Raw genomic sequence first — 23,912 nt, forward strand, 5'->3', positions numbered from 1 at the left:
CCACGTGTTTGTAAATAAGTGCTTTCCTTGGTCTATTATTCTGTGAATCCACTGGGGAAGTCAGAGGCCTGCACCCTGCGAGCCCACGAATCCAATGGAGGCTGGCGGGTAGGAGGTATACTGTCCTGGGGTTGGAGGACTCGTGTGTGAGAGAGTGGGTGGGCGGGTGGGTGGGTAGAAGGAAAGGGGCTTGTTTTACTGTTGTTATTTTATCGCTTTTGTTCTGCTGAACATCGTGGGTATGCTATGTTAACGCCGGAATGTGTGGCGACACTTGTGGGCTGCCCCAGCACATCCTTAGGTTATGGTGGTTGTTAACACAAATAACACATTTCTCTGTATGCTTCAATATTTAATGTGATAAATAAATGATTCTGAATCATTGCCCAATTTTACTAATCACTACTGACTTCCAATTCTCTAATGCCTATTACTACAGTGATTTAGGGTGATTCATTGCCACAAATGCTTGTGGAGGCCAAGTCATTAAGTATATTTAAAGCAGAGGTTGATCGGTTCTTGATTGGTGAGGAGGTTAAAATTTAAGGGAGAAGACAGGAGAATAGGGTTGAGAGGGGTAATAAATCAGCTATGATGGAATGGCAGAGCAGACTCGATGGGCCAAAGTGCCTAATTATGTTCCTATGTCTTATGGTTTCAATTCTCAATTCAATTTGTTCCTTCTAATCCACCATCTTTCTTCCCTACCCACAAACTCTTAATTCCCCCGCTATTAGCATCTTATGAAGCTTACCATCCTTTCCTTCAGGCCGTCAGTGGTAAATGTGTTTTCTGCCATTTTAGCTCATCTCTTTGATACTTTATTTCTAAATCTTTTAAATCCTCAGTCATCTTCAACCCCTTTAAAGCTAATAGTTTAACCAAATATATTTTTGTCACCCTTCACAATTTCTGATATTTCCAGTCATTTTTTAAAAAATACCTTGGTATTAAAGATTAAAGATCCTATTACCTGTACAGGTTTCTATTGCTTAAGGATTACTTGGATACTTCTACCTGCTTGTATTCCTCAATTTGTAAATGTTTTACTTCAACTTCACTTTTCAGCTGCTTAATTTGCTGTTCCTTCTGGAGTAGTTCAAAGTCTTTCTCACACAGCTGTTTTTGTGTTGACTGTAGCTTTTCGTCCAAAGTTCCCACCTGTCCATAGAAAATTACATTAAACTTTGTCTCAGATTTGGGAAGCAATTTGGATTGATAAACAGTTGGTGATGGAATGGGGTAGAGGGAGAGATAGAGAAGGTAATATTCAGAAAAAGAGTATAGACATATTTACTATCCAGCAGTATACCATAAAACAGCAAATGTGATATTAGCACATCTTCAGCCAATAGATAAATAAGGGAGGGAATAACAAATAACATTATAGCTACTCTAGATAAGCGCAGAGATATCTGCACTCATCTTATTTTGCTCTGCTGATTATCTCTGAAGAGAATAATTTCAATAGCGCTGATTTAATCAATTGTCCGTGAGAGCAGTAGTGGAGGAGAAGACTGTTCACTAGTGAAGACTGCCTTGGTAACAAGCACTAAAGGCCAGAGAAACAGCAAGGCCTCAAACAGTAAGACTACTTGACATAAGTAGGTCAAAATCAACCCTGTCTTTGAAGTTTCATGTCAAGTAATGCTCATGTCTCAGTATTTATTTGGAATATAGTTGTTCATTGTGCAAAAACAGCAATGCTCCCACCAGGCTTAGCTACTGTATCTGACAAAATAGTCATGGATTTAAATACTGACGTTCACAATACAGAGGCATTCAAGAATATTAAAAGTGAAATATGTTTCCATATTTTTTCTTAAAAAACTAAGATCACTTATTTTAAAATACTTAAACACACCTCAATGATGTAATACTATGAACCAAACAGAAATATTACTTTTAAATAAGTAACTTTTCTCCCCACCAGCCTTATAATATACATGAAGAGGTCACAGGTGCGGCACCAGGTCTAACCTAGCACAGGATCTAAAAACAGCCTTCATTGTAAATGCTGGGGATTTCAGTCAGCCTTTAGCCTCCTACTAAACTTGATGCAACTTGACCAGTAAGTTGTTAACTTCTGCAAGAGTACAGAAATCTTAAAACTCAACAGCACTGAAGTTGAGAAATCTAATTTCATGTTGACCTGCCAGCAATATCCATGCAAGTAAGATTGCTAGAAACAATCATCTTCCCATCATTGTTCAAAGATGCCTTACTTTATGGTAAGCTTTGACTTCTTATTTCCACAGTGATGAAGCTAAAGTGGAATACGGTGGATTCCAGTTAATTGGGCCATTGGCTAATTGTGACAGCTGCTCACTTGGGGTAACCCTTAAAGAACAAAAACTGACGAAGAAACAGCCAGGGTTCCCTTCATTCCTTTAGGACACTATGCCACTTCATTGGGACAGGAGACTGTTGCCAAAAAGTTTCTAACTAGCATCAGTCGTGTGAACTATGTGACCGTTAAAGACACTGCACCGTGCTTACAGCGAACAGTTTTTAAATTAGTGTCAGTTGTGTGCTTTGTGCAGAAAGCAGTGAATTTTGTTACTGATATTTGGTGAAAAATAAGCAGAAAGAGAACTTAGAATCGTTTTGCTCACTGTGGTTTCAAGTATTCAGACTTCGAGATGCCAGAAATGGCTGGGAGTGAAAATGAAATGAATTCACTACTTCAACAACTTCAATGAAATTTGAAGGTATCTACAATAATCTTGAATGTTGCAATGAAAATAAGGATTTGGACAATGCAATCTTCAAAGGCATTATATGAAGACAGTCCATTATCTGTACTAGGTGTCTGCTAATTTTGTTAATTTACAATCAATAAAAAGAATATGGCAGCATGTTGGTTGTCTGTTATAATCGACGACGTCAGTGAAACCTGTGCAGTTGAGATTTTAAAGTGGAAAAGCCATTGCATTGAACAGTTCCACTCTCTCAACCGCAGAAGTTCAGGTCCAGTGGTCCCAGTGGTCCTCACAAACTTGAGTCTTCCTTGTTGCAATGGATCACCATGACAACTTCTGTGCCTTATCATGCCCTTCACTCTCCACGAAGCGTTGCAGAACCACCTTCTAGCCATTGGATCTCACTGTTGATCTCAGCCGCCCAGTTCACTTCATATTTTAGAACAGGCATATCCCAATTTCACCAGGGTATGAGGCCCATCGGGTAATATCACCTCGTTTAGTCCGCCTGTCAAAGCGATGCACCAGGATCTGGCCACTGTTGCATGCAAACTGCTACTTAGAGCCACAGGGTAAGAGCTGAGTGGCAGGTGGGGACCAAATATGAGTGAGCTACCTCAGAACTGATATGACAAGTCCTTTCCCCAGAGGTGCTACCTCTCCCTGGATATTATGTACAGTGGATGAATTTCTCTGTCGATAACTATTAGGATCAGTTATCAGAATAGTACAGTTGTAGCATTGGTAGTGTTCTAATTTGAAAGTTTTTGACAACTCTTTAAGGGACACGACATCCATTCAGGCGACCTGTACCGAGTTGGATGGCTGGCTGAAATCTGTGGACAAATCTGGCCTACCTAGGAAGTTTAAAGCCTGGGTGTATCAGCATGGCATTCTTCCCACAATCCTGTGGCCCCTCCTCATCTATGCAGTTCCGATCTCGACAGTCGAAACCTTAAGAGAGGAGGGTTAGCAACCACCTCAGGAGATGGCTGGGGCTGCCAAAGAGCCTGAGCAGCATCGCACTCTATGGACACCACAACAAACTGCAACTGCCCTTCAAATCCTTGGAGGAAGAATTCAAGGTAACAAGAGCCAGAGAAGTGCTACAGTATAGGGACTCAAGTGACCCAAAGGTGGCTAGATCAGGGATCCATGTGAGGACTGGCAGGAAGTGGAGGGCAGAGGAAGCAGTTCAGGAGGCAGAGGCGAGGCTGCATCACAGGAGGTTGGTGGGAGTGGTCACACGAGGCCAAGCTGGGCTAGGATCCTTTCCAGCTCCCCAAATGGACACCAGAGGGAAGGAAAGGCGTCGTCTAGTTCAGGAGGAGGTGAGAGCAGTAGTGGAGGAGATGAGAGCCTGCAAGGCGGTGGGAATGAAGCAACAGTGAGCTTGGACAAGATGGGAGAATGCAGCTGAGAGGAAAGTGACCTGGGCTGATCTTTGGAAAGCCAAAACATACCGCATCCAATTTCTCATCCAGGCTGTGTACGATGTGCTTCCAAGCCCTTCAAACCTGCGCACATGGGGCAAGGCAGAGTCATCTGCGTGCCCACTGTGCTCCAAGCGAGGAACCCTGGAGTACATCCTCAGTGGCTGCGCAAGGGCACTTAGTGAGGGATGGTACAGGTGGAGGCATGATCAGGTCCTGAAGACCATTGCAGAAGCCATTATCACAGGAGTTGAGTGGGCAAAGCAGTCCCGACCCTCCCAGCAGACAAGTGCCTTTGTCAGAGCTGGGGAGCAGCCAATACCCGCCAAAAGAACATCTGCAGGCATCCTGACCTCTGCAAGGGACTGGCAGCTGTTGGTGGACCTCAAAGGACAGCTGACGTTCCCCAACCATATCGCAGCCACCACCCTGCGACCAGACATTGTCCTAGTGTCTGAGTCTACTAAGCAAGTGGTGCTGCTGGAGCTGACAGTCCCATGGGAAGATCGCTTGGAAGAGGCCTTTGAAAGGAAGCTCTCCAAGTACGCAGGACTGGTCAGCAACTGTCAGCAGGCTGGATGGAGAGCGAGGTGTCTCCCAGTGGAGGTTGGTTGTAGGGGATTCGTAGCCCGTTCTTTAGCTAGAGCCTTCAGCATTTTAGGCATCGAGGGAGAGAGGAAGAGGAGAGCCATCCGCAGTACCACCAATGCGGCAGAGAGGGCCTCAAGATGGCTGTGGCTCAAAAGAGGAGAGCCATGGAGTCATAAGTAGCTAGCTATCTGGACACAAGCTGGGGTCTGATCAGCCCCGGCTGGGTCACCTGGAGGAGGTTGTACGATGTTGAAAGACCCGAAACACCCGATGATTCCAGGAACATCACTGAAGATGTGTCCAGAAGCATCAGTAGATGTATGTACACAGCAGTTCTGTATTTCATTTGAATACTTAGTTTGTTACTCAGTTAAATGGTAGTTTAGATTTTTTTTAAAATACCTTCTTAACTATTTCTGTGAAACTTTGGCTACGTGGGCAGCCGCTTAATTGGGCCAAAATGTACTGGTCCTGATGTATCCCAATTAACCAGATCCACTAAATCTAACGTACTGTTTAACTGGGTCAGTCAGATTATTTGGCTTAACTCTGAAGACAACATTCAGATTTTTTATGTTCAAGAAGGAGGCATATCAAACCTGTTTATTCCGTTCCTTAATGCCCAATTCTGCTTTCTCCAAAGAAGCCTGTAAATGAATAATCTTCTGTTCCATCTCAGTTTTGTGCTCCTGAACATCCATATCCAATTTTGTAAGCTGTGGAGTAAGTAATAAACTGTGCGATAAACCAATATTAAACTTCACAATTTTATTTTTTATCTTAATCTAAAAAGTTTTCTACAGCAAAATGAGATTACAAATCAGAACTGAAACTTCAAAAAGGCAAGCATATCGAATATGGATCAATTAATTACACATTGTATAATCCTTGCCTAAATGGAATAACACAGTGAAGATAGTGATATGTTTTCTTTTTAAGAGCTGATAACCTGTTTATTATTCCGGGGTCTGTATACCCTTTTGTCACTCTCCGAAATCCTGCCAACAATTGTATCATCAGCCAATTTATAGATGCTGTTTGAACTATGCCTAGCCACAGTCATGAATGTAGAGAGAGTAGAGCAGAGGGCTAAGCACACAGCCCTGTGGAGTGACAGTGTTAATTGTCAGCAAGGTGGAGATGTTACTCCAATCCACATAGATTGCGGTCTTTTGGTTAGGAAGTTGAGGATCCAGTTGCAGAGGGAGATACTGAGGCCTAGCTTCAAAGGCTTTTTGATCAGGACTGCAGGAATAACAGGGTTAAATGCTGAACTATAGTCAATAAACAGCATTCTGACATAGGTATTTGCATTCTCCAGCTGATCCAAGGCTGTGTGGGGAGCTATTGAGATTGCATCTGCTATAAATCTATTGTGGCAATATCAGTTTCGTTTTCTGCATTTGTAAAGAATTCAAAAATTTTGTTACCTTTGCTACTATTTCATTTCCATTTAGCCCTCATGGTCCATATGTAATTCCTCCCTTTTCTAAACATCTCTACCTCTAATTTCCGTCTTAAGGCCACTGAAGACCTCAAGGTGCCCCAGACGCTTCCCTGGAGCGACCACCGTAAAGCCCCGCTGGTGGCCATCCACAGCTGCCGGAAGTGAGGCCTCTGCCGTCGACCTCGGAAATTGAGCCCGAGGCTCGACTGGAGCGGAGGCCTCCGCAACCGTAACTCGGCTTAAGGACTTGTTTCAGCCAGGAGCCCGGCCATCCGGGATTAAGTGTCGGCTTCGGGGCCCGACCCAATCGACAGCCCGGGCCCCTGGCAGCTGGAAGTGGCAGCGGAGCCTCCCCCGTTACTTGGCCCGACCCGGAGCGCATGACGACGCGACCCGCTGATCGATTCCCACGGGACACGTCCACCAGCCTCAAAGAGCTGACAACAACACACTGCATCGATGGAAACCTGGAAAGAGGCACTATTTACTGAGGAAGCCTGGGAAAAGAGCTAGGCTGCTGATCAGATTGAAGCTGAGAGGCTTCAGGGTCCCTTTGCCCACCATCCTACTAGCTAATGTGCAAGCCATAGAGAACAAGGTGGATGATCTTAAAGGGAGACTCACCTACTGCAGGGTGATGCAGAACTGCTGTGTATTCTGTTTCACCGAGACCTGGCTCTCCCCTGACACCCCCGACTGTGCCATCCGAGCGGAGGGATTTTCGATCCATCGGATGGACCGCACAGCGTCTTCAGGAAAGATGAGGGGAGGTGGTGTCTGCCTACTGATCAACACTGCGTGGTGCTCGGACACAGTGGCACTGACAAGCTCCTGCAGCCCGGACCTGGAACACCTGTTGGTGAAGTGTCGCCCCTACTATCTGCCACGGGAATTCACATCGGTCATACTGACAGCGGTCTACAATCCCCCCACCCCCAGGCGGACGTGGAGTGTGCTCTGAACATACTGTATGTCAACATCAGTGAACTTGAGACCAGGTATCCGGAGGCTTTGCTCATTACAGCCGGGGACTTTAACCAGGCCAACCTCAGAAAGGCGCTGCAAAAGTTATACCAACATGTCTCCTGCCCCATTAGAGGCCCGAATATACTTGACCACTGCTACACAACAGTCAAGGATGCCTACTGTTCTGTCCCACGGCCTCACTTCGGAAAATTGGACCATCAGGCTGTACTCCTCCTCCCAGCTTACAAACAGAAACAAAGTGGGAGGTCATGGTGTCAAAAGTAGTGTCGCATTGGATGGAGGAAACGGATGAGGTCCTCCTTGACTGCTTTGAAATCAGTGGACTGGTTAGTATTCAAGGACTCGGTAGCAAACCTCGATGTGTATGCCTCAGCTGTCACGGACTTTATTTGGAAATGCACGGAGGACTGTGTGTCTCGCAAGCCGATCCGGGTATTCCTTAACTGGAAACCTTGGATGAATTATGAGGTCAAGTCCCTTTTAAAGGCTAGAGCTGCGGCGTTTAGGTCCAGGGATACCAGTTGCTACACGGAATCCAGGCGTGAACTCCGGAAAGCCATTAAGGGCGCCAAGAGGCAGTATCGAGCCAAGTTGGAAGCCCAGGCTAACCAGAGGGATGCCAGTAGAGAATGGCAGGGTCTAAATGAGATCACTGGGCACAAAGAAAAGGCTGGGAATATCAATAACTGTTGCGCTTCACTTCCTGACGAACTTAACGTATTCTACGCAAGACTCGAACAGAAGAGGAGCATCCCGTTCCCTCCAGATGAACCGGACCTGGTGGCATCGAGATTCGTCATCACCGAGGAGGACGTTAGAAGGGCCTTCCTGAAGATAAATCCTAGGAAGGCGACGGGCCCAGTTGGCGTCCCAGGATGGGTTCTCCAGGCCTGTGCAAGCGAGCTAGCTGGAGTGTTTGCTGACATCTTCAACTGCTCCTTGCTTCAGTCTAAAGTCCCCTCGTGTTTTAAGAAGGCAACGATAACCCTAGTGCCGAAGAAGAGCAAGGTGGCATGCCTGAATGACTATCGACCTCTGGCTCTGACATCAATTGCTATGAAGTGCATCGAGAGATTGGTTATGGCACACATCAACCACAGCCTACCAGTCAACCTCGACGCTTTGCAATTTGCCTACCGGAGCAACAGGTCAATGGCAGATGCCATCTCTCTGGCCCTACATTCCTCCTTAGAACACCTAGAGAATAAAGACACATACGTAAGGCTCCTTTTCATTGACTACAGCTCTGCCTTTAATACCATCATTCCAAATAAACTGATTCCTAAGCTCCAGAACCTGGGCCTTAGCACTCAGATCTGCAGCTGGATCTTCAACTTCCTCACAGACAGGGCTCAGGCTGTAAAAATAGGGGACAAGCTCTCCTCTACAATCACTCTGAGCACCGGTGCCCCACAAGGCTGTGTACTTAGACCCCTACTGTACTCACTGTACACCCATGATTGTGTAGCCAAGTTTCCATCAAACTCAATATATACGTTTGCTGATGATACAATTGTAGGCCGTGGGGGCTTATATGGGAGGCAGGGTTTGAGGGTCGGCACAACATTGTGGGCCGAAGGGCCTGTACTGTGCTGTACTATTCTATGTTCTATGTAATGATGAGTTTGAGTACAGAGAGGAAATTAAGAACCTGGTGGCATGGTGCAAAGACAATAACCTATCCCTCAACGTCAGCAAGACGAAGGAATTGGTTGTTGACTCAGAAGGAGTAGCAGACCGCACGACCCAATTTACATCGGTGGTGTGCAAGTGGAACAGGTCAAAAGCTTTAAGTTCCTCGGGGTCAATATCACAAAGGACCTGACTTGGTCCATCAAAGCAGAGTTCACTGCCAAGAAGGCCCACCAGCGCCTTTACTTCCTTAGAAAACTAAAGAAATTTGGCCTGTCCCCTAAAACCCTCACTAATTTTTATAGATGCACCATAGAAAGCATTCTTCTAGGGTGCATCACAACCTGGTATGGAAGTTGTCCTGTCTAAGACTGAAAGAAGCTGCAGAAGATCGTGAACACGGCACAGCACATCACACAAACCAATCTTCCGTCCGAGGACTCACTTTACACTGCACGCTGTCGAAGCAGTGCTGCAAGGATAATCAAGGACCCGATCCACCCAGCCAACACACTTTTCATCCCTCTTCCCTCCAGAAGGCGGCTCAGGAGCTTGAAGACTCGTATGGCCAGATTTGGGAACAGCTTCTTTCCAATTGTGATAAGACTGCTTAACGGATCCTGACCCGGATCTGGGCCGTAACCTCCAACTATCCGGACCTGCCTCTCAGTTTTTTTGCACTACCTTACTTCCCATTTTTCTATTTTCTATTTATGATATATAATTTAAAATTTTAATATTTACTAATTTTTAACTATTTTTAATATTTAATATTTGTAATCCAGGGAGTGGGAAGTGCAGAATCAAATATCGCTGTGATGATTGTACATTCTAGTACCAATTGTTGACAATGAAGTATAAAGTATAAGAAAGTACAGGTTTACAAGACCTGCCCTTTTAGCTCTCCCACCATTCAGGGATCCTATCAGTCCTTCCGGGTGATGCAGCAATTCAAAGTTCACAGCAAATTTATTATCAAAGTACATATATGTCACAATATACAATCCTGAGATTCATTTTCTCGTGGGCATATTCAGTAAATCCAAGAACCATAATAGAATCAATGAAAGACAGCACCCAAAAGGGCGGATAAACAACCGGTGTGTAAAATATAACTAACTGTGCAAATACAAAAGAAAAAAGAAATAGTAATAATATATAAACAATAAATATTGAGAACATGAGACGAATAGTCTTTGAAAGTGAGCTCATAGGTGGTGGGAACAGTTCAGTGATGGGGCAAGTAAACTTCAGTGAAGTTGTCCCCACTAGTTCAAGAGCCTGCTGGTTGAGGGATACTTCTTCCAATTTAGAGCAATGCATTCAGTGTCACAATATTGTATATCATGATATATGTAAGCCTTACACTGGAATAACGCAGAAGGCTGAAAACAGCACCTTATTGTTTGTCTGCGTATATTGAAGAAGTTGGTGCTTAATATTCAATTTAACAATTCCAGTTAACTAGTTTTGTTTTCCCTACAGAGATAGCTGTAATTTTGTGTTTAAATTTGCTTCATTTATCTTTGCTCTCCAAAATAATTACCTTGATAATTTTTGTGTATTGTACTATAGACATTCACTCTGTTCTCTGCACAGCGCACACTCCAGAATCCCCTACCACTTCTCTGCAACTCAAAACACACTTGCTTTCTTACTTTTCCAGTTCTGATAGCAAGTCCTTGACCAAATAATATAAACCTTGTTAAATATTAATCCTTAGTCCTTCAATGCAAACATAATTGGCTCAATTTAAATCGGATAACTACAAAAAATGTAGACTCTCTCATTTTTCAAATTAGTCACCCTAGTTCTCAAATAGCAACACCTCAATACCTTCATAATGCCACAATGATCTCAACATATCAATTTGAATTTTCCCATTCATTTCTAAGTACTGCTCTACAAAAATAATCAACCAACTACTGAAATACTCCTCACAATAATTAAAGAAACTATTTTATATACAGTTTAAATGATTGATCACTTGACTCATAGCAACAAAAAATTGGGCAAAAAATGATGAATACAGTGAATAATACATACCAATAATTGAAACTAAAATAACTTTAGGAAATTACCCAGTATAATCCACTACATAAAATTTAATTTGTCTCATAAATTACCTGAGCTGCTCTTTGTTGAAGCTCCCATTGCCTGTCTTTAAGTGCTTGGTCCATACCAATGATGTTTGCATCCTTCTCTTGCAATTCACTTTTGCATTGTCTATGAAACAAAATTTTAAAAATCAGCAAAAATAGTCTCACAGAGCTCAAGAGGGACCCAAAATAACTAAGGCAGTCTTCCTTACAATATCTCAAAAACACCTCTCAATAAAAGATTGGCTTTATTTGTCACTTGAACATTTAAACAGCAGAATGTATTGCTTGCATCGAGGATTGTTACGAAGCCACAGGTTTCGTTTACTGTGGACTGTCACTTTAACAGCATGGGAAGCCAGTAGCTTCAGCTTGTCACAGCTGGGGTTTGGAATTCTTGTATACCCACAAGGGTGGGTGAAACATTGGCATGAAGTGCATAAAGAATGTGTGTCTGTCACTTCGTATAATCCAAAGGAGTGGATTTTGTTTGGGATATCCTGTGGAGACCACTAATGTGTTAACCCTCGCCTGGGTATGTTGTGTACTTGAAGACGATATCCCTGTGACAGGTCACTTTCAGTGATAACTCATGTGGATTTGGAACAAAACGACAGACAAGATCTTCAACGACGATACTTTCATTTACCTGTGGAATTTGACGTAGCCACCTTTTCTCTACATTTCACCCTGGATTACAAATGTCTCTCTCTCCTATCATTCATTCTGTGGATGAACTGAACTTTCATACTTTACCATCTCAAAACTTTTAAGCTTTGTTCCTCCAAGCTCAATAGTTTGGGAGCTATATTACACACATATATCCACATAGCACAGTTAACATTTGTTTATCTTTGTTAAGTTATGATATTATAAGTAGATACTAATAAAGATAGTGGTTTTAACATTAAAACCTGACTCAGTGTGAAATCTCTTGCTGCTGGTTTATTTCTAAAACGTTAAAGTTCATAACAAATTGGGGGCTCATCCGGGATATGAACAAATTTTGGTGCTTATTGGTCAATTGATTACTGATCTCATTGGCTACTTCTCTTTTGATTTACTTGTGTGTGGAAATCAGCAGCAATGGATAGTGGGGCACTTCTAGACGCGCCAACCTCCGAGGCACTGGAGAAAGCCAAAAAGGATGAATTGTTGGCCATTGCTAGTGAGCTGAACCTTACCGAGATAAAGCGCGCTATGAGAAAGCCAGAGATTCGGAGGAAAATAGTTAAGAACTATGGATCTACGCAGATGTTTGACGAGGAGGTGTTAAAGAGGTTTCCTTTAAGTAAAGAGGAGATCCAGTTATGACTGGAACAAATTAAGTTTGATATACTTAAATTGGAAGCTGAGGAAAAAGGAAAAAAAGAGGGAAGATGCAGACAGACAGAGGCAGTTTGATGCTAGAGAAGCAGACAAACAAAGGGAGGAAGCAGAAAAACAGAGGTGGTTTGAACTGGATAAGTTAAGGCTCGAGAAAGAAGTTGCTCGCTCTAGGGAATTGGTTGCACCATTTATTGCCACCCAGGAAGTTAAACTGGTCCTTCCATTTGATGAGACTGAAGTTGATAAATACTTCCAGCATTTTGAGAAAGTTGCTCAGAGTCTACAGTGGCCAAAAGGGGGTTGGCCTCTTCTCTTACAAAATGTAATTAAATAAAAAGCTCAACAAGCTTATTCTGCCTTATTAATTGACGATGCAGCTAATTATGAGAGGGTGAAACAGGCTGTGCTTAAAGCCTATGAATTGGTTGCAGAACCCCATAGGGAAAGGTTTAGAAATTTCAGGAAATCTGTGACCACCTTTTCTCTACATTTCACCCTGGATTACAAATATCTCTCTATCATTCATTCTGTCGATGAACTGAACCTTCCTACTTTACCATCTCAAGACTTTAAGCTTTGTTCCCCGCCCCCCAGCTCAATAGTTTGGGAGCTATATTACACACATAAAACTGTTAACATTTGTTTATCTTGGTTAAGTTACGATATTAAAAGTAGATACTAATAAAGATAGTGGTTTTAACATTAAAACCCGACTCAGTATGAAATCTCTTGCTGCTGGCTTATTTCTAAAATGTTACAGTTTGCAACAGGATGTATTGGAACAACTCACAAGTGTCACCACTCTTTCACCATCTTCGGATTTTCAAAAGGCTTTTGACAAGCTACCACACAGGAGATTAGTGTGCAAACTTAAAGTACACGGTATTGGGGGTAAGGTATTGATGTGGATATAGAATTGGTTGGCAGACAGGAAGCAAAGAGCGGGAATAAACGGGACCTTTCCAGAATGGCAGGCAGTGACTACTGGGGTACCGCAAAGCTCAGTGCTGGGACCCCAGTTGTTTACAATATATATTAATGACTTAGATGAGGGAATTAAATGCAGCGTCTCCAAGTCTGTGGATGACACGAAGCTGAGCGGCAGTGTCAGCTGTGAGGAGGATGCTAAGAGGATGCAGGGTGACTTGGATAGGTTAGGCGAATTCATGGCAGATGAAATTTAATGTGGATAAATGTGAGCTTATCCACTTTGGTGGCAAAAACAGGAAAACAGATTATTATCTGAATGGTGGCCGATTAGGAAAAGGGGAGGTGTAACGAGACCTGAGTGTCATTATACACCAGTCATTGAAAGTGGGCATGCAAGTACAGTAGGTGGTGAAAAAGGCGAATGGTATGCTGGCATTCATAGCAAGGGGATTCGAGTACAGGAGCAGGGAGGTACTACTGCAGTTGTACAAGGCCTTTAGTGAGACCACACCTGGAGTATTGTGTGCAGTTTTGGTCCCCGAATCTGAGGAAAGACATCCTTGCCATAGAGGGAGTACAAAGAAGGTTCACCAGATTGATTCCTGGGATGGCAGGACTTTCATATGATGAAAGACTGGATGAACTAGGTTTATACGCGTTGGAATTTAGAAGATTAAGGGGTATCTTATTGAAACGCATAAAATCCTAAAGGGATTGGACAAGCTAGATGCAGGAAGATTGTTCCCGATGTTGGGGGAAGTTCAGAATGAGGGGTCACAGTTTGAGGTAAAGGGGAAGCCTTTTAGGACCAAGATGAGGAAAAACTTCTTCACACAGAGAGTGGTGAATCTGTGGAATTCTCTGCCACAGGAAACAGTTGAGGCCAGTTCATTGGATATATTTAAGAGGGAGTTAGATATGGCCCTTGTGGCTAAAGGGATCAGGGGGTATGGAGGGAAGGCTGGTACAGGGTTCTGAGTTGGATGATCAGCCATGATCATACTGAATGGCAGTGCAGGCTCAAAGGGCCAAATGGCCTACTCCTGCACCTATTTTCTATGTTTCTATGTTTCACAACTTAATAACAGCGCTGTGGTTAGCGTGATGTTATTACAGCTCGGGGCAGTTAGTGTTCAGAGTTCAATTGCAGCGCTGCCTGTATTGGAGTTTGTGAGTGCATGCACTTCCTCTGGTTTCCTCCCCCAGTCCAAAGACGTAGTGGTTAGTAGATTAACTGGTCATTGTAAATTGCCCTGTGTTAGGCAAGGTGGGTTGCTGGGCGGTGTGGCTCACTGGCCTGGAAGGGCCTGCTCCGTGCTATGAAGTAAAACAAATTTGGATTGTGTGAGGAAACAAAAGCACTTGGAGGAAACCCATGCAGTCACAGAGAGAATGTATAAAATCTTCGTAGAGAGCAGCAGGAATGAACTCCAATATTACAGCTAGTGCTACACGATGTCTACTCAGGATGTTAACGTGGTGCACTTTATGAAAGAATACGTTGGCTGGAATCCTGAATCAAAAGGGAATGCTGGTAATAATGAGATCAGGCAGCATCTTTGTAGAGGGGAAAAAACTGATGATCCTATCAGCAAACTGACACAAATGGAAAAGGCCAATTACCACCATTTTGTTGCATTTCTAACCTCCCCATCTGACTATGGGAGTAGGGTCCTCAAAGGAACCCCCAGGCTAGCAAATAGACTTCCCGAATTCTCCTTTACTGCAACCTGCTCTGCCTGGTCCTCCACTTCACTTGCAACACAAGTCTTTCTTCCAGATTTCCATTAGAATCTCAGGAAATGTCTGGATCTGTCTATACTGTTAGCTTGCAGCTCCAGAACAAACAACATAACCAGTGGGATGATTGTGGCACCATCTGTGGAGAGGAGGTACTACCTGCAAAAATGGCTGTACATATCATCAGCAGTCTATCTGTTAATAAAGTAGCCTCCTGATCATCCATGCATCCTTCCTTTGGCACAGACTATAGAATTAAGCATGAAGGGTATGAGTTACCCTTTAAATCATATAGTTGCAATGACTGAAGGGTCATAAAACCAAACTTTATTGGAATGGCTACGATTTTCCAAAGCAGGAAGGTCTAACTTAATTTCAGCTGACAACAATCAAAATGTGAGTTGCATGATGAGAAATATCAGTCTGGGTACATTCTGTATCTTAGACATTTGCCATGTGCTGGTAATTTTGTCAACTATGGATTTTTCACACAATAGCCACATATGAGAGTTACACAGTTACATCAATTTTCAATCACTTTGCATGTTAAAATGGAATACAATTTTACATAACAATATCCTGAATTTGTGCGAGATAATTCAAAAGACAGAATTGGGCCTGCAGAAAAATAGTTAATTCTCATAATAAAAACTTCGACATCATTATTTGCTAAACTTAAAGAACCCCTCTGGAATGATGAGTAATTCTTTCCAGCTGTTCTGTACAGTCTAAAGCTGCCACATAATACTTGCCACATGAGCTGTGTCACAAGTTATCAGAAATCATGGAACACTGATGGAGATCAGGAGTAGAAACTAATCCTCATTTCAGTCTATGAAAATGAATGCCCAATAATTTGGTAGTAAAAATACAGCATATACGTCAAGATAACATCATTCTTTGAAGTCAGGACAACGTTTACATTTTATGGTTGGGGCAAACAGCAGTTTCTACTCCAGCTATACATATTTCCAAGTGTCCTATTCTGCAGACATTTGGAAAAAAATCAGTTGTCTGATGTGTTATGCCAATTGCTGCAGGATCTGGTATATTTTACATGGTTTGAAAATTCAGTATGATTTTTTTCAAGTCAGTTAATCTTAGAAACATATCCAAATTAAATCCATGTGCGCAACACAAAAAGCTATTTGTAAAGGATGGAAACTCCTTTAACCCTTACACAACAAATTGCGATAAACAATTAACTACAGTATTATAGTTTGCCTACACACTACTTGCTGACAACTACTTCATCTAGCCATACTTTTAATGGTATAATAACCGTATTTTCAGTAGGCTATGGAAAATTATAAACATTTGAGATTCTATAGTTGCTGGAAACCCACAGTAACACACACACACACACACACACACACACACACACACACACAAAATGCTGGAGGAACTCAGCAGGTCAGGCAGCATCTACGTAAAGGAATAAAGAGTTGACATTTTGGGCCGAGAGTCTTCATCGGGACCAGAAGGCAAAGGGGAAGAATCCAGAATAAGGCGGCGAAGAGGTGGGAAGGAGAATAAGCGAGAACATGATAGGAAAAATATGGTGGACAGGGGAAGAGGAATATGAATTGTGATGTTGGGAGGTGATAGGTGGAAAGGTAAAGGTGGAAGATGAAGAAATCTGATAGGAGAGGATTATCAGTCTAACTTTAGTTGACAAGTATATAATGAACAGAGTGCACAATCTCTATGAAGGTAAACAAGGCATCAGATTTTTTGCAAAATATTTTCCTGTTTATTGAAACACCAAGTCATGATGGTTTCTTTCATTGTCTGGCTTGCCTTTTTGAGAGCATTTGTTCACAGCACACAGAGAAACAGTTGTTCAAGGATGAAGCATTTTGTTGCTCTACATCAGGGTTTCTCAACCAGCGTTCCATGAGAGGTCACGAGGGGTCTCATGAGAGATCATGATTTTAAAAAAACATTGTTTTTTGAACTTCTCATGATGCTAGCACTCGCAGTGGTGGGCAGTGACCCAGCAGACCCATTAGCAATCACAGTCCAGTGTGGCAGGGCACAGTTGAACCATGTTTATATGGTTGAGTCCAGTCTCAGTTTTTGAAGGGGAGGCTATTGATAATTGGTGAGCACTGTATTGCACTGAAGGGAGGACAGTAGGATGATGGTGGTGAATCTATGGAATTTGTTGCCACGGGTGGCAGTGGAGGCCAAGTCATTGGGTGTATTTAAGGCAAAGATTTATAGGTATCTGAGTAGCCAGGGCATCAAAGGTTATGGTGAGAAGGCGGGGGACTGGGACTAAATGGGAGAATGGATCAACTCATGATAAAATGGCGGAGCAGACTTGATGGGTCGAATGGCTGACTTCTGCTCCTTTGTCTTACGGTCTTATGTCTTGTCTTATGATGGTGAGCGCTACATCGCACACAGAGGAAGACGGTAGGCTGATGGCGAGTGCTGTATTACATGGAGGAGAGGATGGTAGGCTGTTGAGGAGCGTGAAGTGCGTTTTCCAAGCATTGAATGGATTTGCCCAACTTGGGCTGTGACGTCAGCCTCTCTGTCCCGAATTACCTCCCCTAACTTCTCCTTACACGTCACCGACTAACATATGGGAGCGAACAAACTACCAATGTAGTAGAAAATTGGAGGGGGGGGCGTCACGTGATGACATGGGATTGAGACGTGTAAATTCAGCTCTCCCGCAACAAATCAGTAAAGTACCGTTTAAATAAAACAAAGTTGGTAAATATTTTTTGAAAACTATTTATAAACTTTGTAAGACTACTTTACGGTATGCCTCCTAAACCGCAACAAAAGAAGTCTGCTGTTGCGAAGCAGCCACGAGACGGAAAGAAAAAAGGGCCTACTGCAACGATGGAGCCTCGGACTCAGGTTGGATCTCCTTCGGTAGAACAGGGAGCAATGGCGGTGGCAGAGGTTGCTCCGAAGAAGACAACGGAATTGCGCATGCGCAAATCGACACAACGCAAACTACAAGAACCGACACCCACTGCAATTGAAAGTGACTCAGAGTCAGAACTGGATTCTGTAGAGAACACAGATGAAGAAGAGGAGGAAGAATTGGAAGCGAGTGGAAGTAAAGGAGATGATAGAGACATAAGAGAGGCTGTATTGCGATCAACGGCTGAATTAAGGAAAGTAAGAGAAGAGCTTAGAGATACGAAGAGATGCTATAATAAAGTTATGGAAAGACAGGACAAAATGGAAAAGAAGCTTCAGAAGATGGAAAGAGAAATGGGGCTTATGAATGATAGAGTGGAAAAAACAGAAAATGATTTGCTTGTCTGGAACTCGGAAAGAAACCGACTCTTGGAGAAAGTGGACATGTTGGAAAATTTCAGTAGACGTAATAATATAAAAATTGTTGGTCTTGCAGAAGGTATGGAAGGAGATAAGCCAATAGAATTTTTTCAAAGATGGATCCCGGAGGTTTTGCAAATGGGAGAGGAGGCTCGATCAATTGAAATTGAGCGGGCACATAGAGCTTTAAGACCAAAACCAAAAGATGACCAATATCCACAATCGATTTTAATAAAATTCTTAAGATTTCAAGACAAGGAAAGGATTCTACAGGCGGCTGTTTGAGCTGCCAAAGATAGAAAAGGGCCATTGATAATTAAAGGGAAAAGAGTTTTTTTCTACCCTGATATAAGTTACAAACTTTTGAAGAAAAGGAAGAAGTTTAATCCAGTGAAAAAAACCCTATGGGAGCATGGTTATCAATTTATACTGCATTATCGTGCAACTTTGAAGTTTTTTTGTCTGGTGGAGAAAAAAGATTTTTTGATGACTACCAGAAAGCAGAGCAGTTTGTGCAAGATTCTCTGAATATTCACCAGATACAAGAACAAACTCAGGAGAGGGAGATAGATTGAAGATGAAGATTGGGTTTAAGAATGGATTTGTTGGATTTTTGAAGCTGGATGAATGTATAAATATAGTATTAATTATATGAGGGGGGTAAGAAAGGTTAATACTGGAGGAAATTAGCTGGGAATAATAATACTAATTTTGTTTATATAGATATAACTTTTTTTTTGTTGCGGGGGAGCTGGAAGAAGCACTGATCGATTGCTACGTTAATCATGTGTGCAAGCGTAGCTTTTGCCGCGACCCGTAAAATGGAGCGGGGTAGTGTTGTGTATCTTTTCATTCACAACATTAGTGGGTGGGTATTTTGTTTTTTCTGTTTTTTTCTATCTTTTTTTTCTCTTTTTGCCTGGAAGGATGGGGGGGGGGGACGGACGGACACATAGCATCATGGTGAAGTTTAAAGTGATTCCCCAAGGAACTATGAGAGTTGAGAAGATAAGTAATGTTTTAGATGGAACAAATTACTGGAATTCAACTTCCACATAACCCTGTATTATTTCTATTAGGTGATATTGAAGGGATAAAACCGAAACTTAAATTGAATAAATATCAGAAAGAATTTATAAAAATTGCATTGGCAGTAGCTAAGAAGACTATAGCAGTTACTTGGAAATCTGATTCGTATTTAAGTATGGATCGCTGGAATAATGAAATGACTAGTTCTATTCCACTTGAAAAAATTACTTATAATTTAAGAGATAATTATCTAACATTCTTGAATATTTGGCGCCCTTATTTACAAAAGATAGGATGTCATATTTAAGTGCTCCGACAAAGAATTTGGTTACTTGGGGAAAATAACGAATAATTATACCAAATTTATTTTGAATCCCATGGAGCATGTGGAAACCTTCCAATACCCAGGCGGCTCTTCTTTTTTTTTTCTCTTTCTTTCTTTTAGGTAGACTACATATATGGGGGGGGGGAGGGTTAAGGGGAGGGGGGTGGGTAGATTTTATCTTTTCATGTATTCTTTTTGAAAATTCAATAAAAATTATATTAAAAAAAAGAAAATTGGAGGGAGATTTTCATTCTAAAGTTTATCCAGTGTGGCGATTTTTGAGGAAGAGGTGAGAGATGGAAGAGGAGGATTGTTGGCTTAGGTCTGATAAGGTTAATGATGAAGAATTACAATCTTCTGAGTCATTTCACTGCACTATTGCAACAATGGACACAAAAAAGTCCGCCTTTACAATGAAAGCTACTTATCAATGGGTTTTACATGCACTGTTGATCCAAGTTGACCTATTCCATTGTGCCTAGTCTGTGGCAAACAACTTACAAATGTAGCAATGGCTCCAGCAAAATTGAAGAGACACTTAACTACAATTCACAGCCATATGGCACATAAAAGTAGTGATTATTAAACAACTATTGAAATCTCAAAACAAACAGATTAAAGCTTTTGAAAATAAAGTCACAATCAGTAAAAAGATCCAGGAAGCAAGTTATTTAGTAGTTTTAAGACCAGTTCAATTGAAAATGTTTAAAAACCTTGTGTGAAAACCTGGACAAAGTACACTAATCTCCTGCCTTAGACAAAAATCTGGTGGCTTAGCATAGGGATGAGTTCTCAACAAAGTGTTTGAGCTGAGAGGTGAATTTCAGGAGTACTTTCAAGAAAATAGTAGGCTTTGCCAAGTGCTTTGAAGATGAAGAATGGCTGCAGAAACTAGCCTACTTAACACTTTTCATCATATGAACCAGATGAAGAAGTCTCCGCAAGGCCCTGGAGAAAATGTTTTGAGTTCAAGTGACAAGATTCTTGGATTTAGAAGGAAACTGAACCTTTGGAAAAATTATGCTGCAAAAGGAAACCTTGAAATGTTTCCACTGCTGCTTGGCCTTGAGAGTGAGGAAGGATATCAGAAGTCTCGAGTCTTAATGAAAACCACCTGGAAGAACTGCAAAACAAAATTGAACAATAATTTTCCTTCCTTTCAACACAAGTGTATGACTGGGTGAGGGACCCTTCCTCAAAATCTACTGTTCATTCTGAGAACTTGACATTGAAAGAAGAGGAAGAACTTTGTGAGTAGTACTCTGACCATGCACACAAGATGAGATTTACTGACCTGCCTCTGGACAAACTCTGGATTTCTGTGAAAGAAGAGCATCCTGCCATTCATAGGAAAGTGATTAACATTTTGCTGCAGTTTTCAACTTTTTACATGTGTGAGCAAGCTTTTTCTTGTTTAACAAGCATCAAGAGCAAGGATAGAAATAGTCTCATTTCAGTTGAAGGTGAAATCCGTATATGCTTGTCTCAAGTTTGACCCAGAATTGAGAAATTTATTATGTATGCCTTATGAGTTTTTAAAATTAATGAAAGGAAAGAAAGAGATTAATTTCAAGAAAGATAAGTTTAACTACCTGGTTTTTTTTTCCAAGAAAGGTTGGCTAAAAATTCATTCTCTGCCCAAAAGAGCATTGACAATTATTTTTGGATTATTATATCTACAATTTACTGATCACACTAATGTTCAATGGAGCTGTAGATATAATAATTTTTATGCAGGGGTTTCCTGAGACCTGAAAATTATTTCAAGCGTTCTTCCAGGGCAAAAAGGTTGAGAAGGACTGCTCTACATAATCAACAGGCGAGGACTGCACTGTGCAAAGGGGAACTCTGTGGAATCAATTTTTTCTTCTCCCTTTACTTTCACTTGAGAAGGTCATATATCCAACTACATGCCAGAAAGTAAATAGGCTTATGGTAATCAATATCAAGCCACTCCACAAAAAGTTTCTGGATCATTTTCACCTCTATTTACTGTGCAATTTCAGCCAGGCCTTTTGTTGAAATTACTTCCTTATCCAAATTGTCATCTGTGTAAGGTGATTGGAGGAAGACTAGTGTCAGAGGTAGGATTTTTACACAGAGAGTGGAATGCACTGCTGGGGGTGGGTGATAAAGACTGATACAATAGGGTCACTTAAGAGGCTCTACGATTAAAGATTAGCTTTATTTGTCATGTGTACATCGAAACATACACAATCTGAGGACTGTGCTGTGACAGCGCACAACTGCAACCATGCTTCTGGTGCCAAGGTCACATACTTGCAACTCATTAATCCTAATCCTGTTCAAAAAGGGTAGTAGGGATAGTCCGGGTAATTACAGACCAGTGAGCCTTACGTCTGTGGTGGGAAAGCTGTTGGAAAAGGTCCTTAGAGATAGGATCTATGGACATTTAGAGAATCATGGTCTGATCAGGGACAGTCAACATGGCTTTGTGAAGGGCAGATCGTGTCTAACAAGCCAGATAGAGTTCTTTGAGGAGGTGACCAGGCATATAGATGAGGGTAGTGTAGTGGATGTGATCTATATGGATTTTAGTAAGGCATTTGACAAGGTTCCACACAGTAGGCTTATTCAGAAAGTCAGAAGGCATGGGATCCAGGGAAGTTTGGCCAGGTGGATTCAGAATTGGCTTGCCTGCAGAAGGCAGAGGGTCGTGGTGGAGGGAGTACATTCGGATTGGAGGGTTAGTGTCCCACAAGGATCAGTTCTGGGACCTCTATTTTTCGTGATTTTTATTAACGACCTGGATGTGGGGTTAGAAGGATGGGTTGGCAAGTTTGCAGATGACACAAAGGTTGGTGGTGTTGTAGGTAGTGTAGAGGATTGTCGAAGATTGCAGAGCGACATTGATAGGATAGGGAAGTGGGCTGAGAAATGGCAGATGGAGTTCAACCCGGAGAAGTGTGAAGTGGTACACTTTGGAAGGACAAACTCCAAGGCAGAGTACAAAGTAAATGGCAGGATACTTGGTACTGTGGAGGAGCAGAGGGATCTGGGGGCACATGTCCACAGATCCCTAAAAGTTGCCTCACAGGTAGATAGGGTAGTTAAGAAAGTTTATGGGGTGTTAGCTTTCATAAGTCAAGGGATAGAGTTTAAGAGTCACGAGGTAATGATGCAGCTCTATAAAACTCTGGTTAGGCCACACTTGGAGTACTGTGTCCAGTTCTGGTCGCATCACTATAGGAAGGATGTGGAAGCATTGGAAAGGGTACAGAGGAGATTTATCAGAATGCTGCTTGGTTTAGAGAGTATGCATTATGATCAGAGATTAGGGCTTTACTCTTTGGAGAGAATGAGGATGGAGGAGACATGATAGAGGTCTACAAGATATTAAGAGGAACAGATAGAGTGGATAGCCAGCGCCTCTTCCCCAGGGCACCACTGCTCAATGCAAGAGGACATGGCTTTAAGGTAAGGGGTGGGAAGTTCAAGGGGGATTTTAGAGGAAGGTTTTTTTTTACTGAGCGAGTGGCTGGTGCGTGGAATGCACTGCCTGAGTCAGTGGTGGAGGCAGATACACTAGTGAAGTTTAAGAGTCTACTAGACAGGTACATGGAGGAATTTAAGGTGGGGAGTTATATGAGAGGCGGGGTTTGAGGGTCAGCACAACATGAGGGTTTGTGGGCCGAAGGGCCTGTACTGTGCTGTACTATTCTATGTTGTAACCATATGTCTTTGGAATGTGGGTGGAAACTAGACCACCCAGAGAAAACTCACTCAGTCATGTGGAGAATGTGCAAACTCCTTACAGACAGTGGTAGGAATCGAACCCCGACCCCAATCAGTGATCTCTGACACTGTAAAGTGACTGTACTAACCGCTATGCTACCGCGCGGCACAATAAGGAAACTACAGTGAGAAAAATGGAGGGTTATGGGCTGTGTAGGTGGGGGGGGCATTAGGTTGATCATGGAATGAGTTTATATAGGTTCGCACAACATTGTGGGCTGAAGTACTAGTACAGCTGTCCCCCGCTTTTCGAACGTTCGCTTTACGAAACCTCACTGTTACGAAAGACCTACATTAGCTCCCTGTTTTTGCTAACAGAAGGCGTTTTCACCATTATGAAAAAAGGCAGTACGCAAAAAAAAATCAGCGCGCGATAAAAGACAGTGCGCCGCGCGCCCCGAGCAGCCGCTCTCCCCAGATTCAGAATGGCATTCTAGCCGGCATTGCTTAAACACGTGCCTGTGAGCATCCGTTTGCAAGATGAGTTCTAAGGTATCGGAAAAGCTTAAAAGAACTCGTAAGGGTGTTACACTTAGCGTAAAACTAAACATAATTAAGTGTTTCGATCGTGGTGAACGAAGCAAGGACAAAGTGAGTTTGGCTTGT

The 23,912-nt window shown here is 42.4% G+C and overlaps 1 protein-coding gene across 4 annotated transcripts in view; it reads right to left on the minus strand.

The window, feature by feature from the left end:
* ccdc18 (coiled-coil domain containing 18) overlaps positions 1 to 23,912 on the minus strand; it is a 137,395-nt gene that overhangs the window by 20,621 nt on the left and 92,862 nt on the right. For all 4 annotated transcript variants that reach the window (XM_063064638.1, XM_063064639.1, XM_063064641.1 and 1 more), the window contains 3 exons: positions 10,919 to 11,018; positions 5,326 to 5,442; positions 1,018 to 1,161 (listed from right to left, as the gene is read on the minus strand). In XM_063064638.1, the coding sequence (XP_062920708.1) occupies positions 1,018 to 1,161; positions 5,326 to 5,442; positions 10,919 to 11,018 (361 nt within the window). The remainder of the gene's footprint in view (positions 1 to 1,017; positions 1,162 to 5,325; positions 5,443 to 10,918; positions 11,019 to 23,912) is intronic.

This window comes from Mobula hypostoma, chromosome 12 (assembly GCF_963921235.1).
Source record: "Mobula hypostoma chromosome 12, sMobHyp1.1, whole genome shotgun sequence".
Taxonomy (NCBI): domain Eukaryota; kingdom Metazoa; phylum Chordata; class Chondrichthyes; order Myliobatiformes; family Myliobatidae; genus Mobula; species Mobula hypostoma.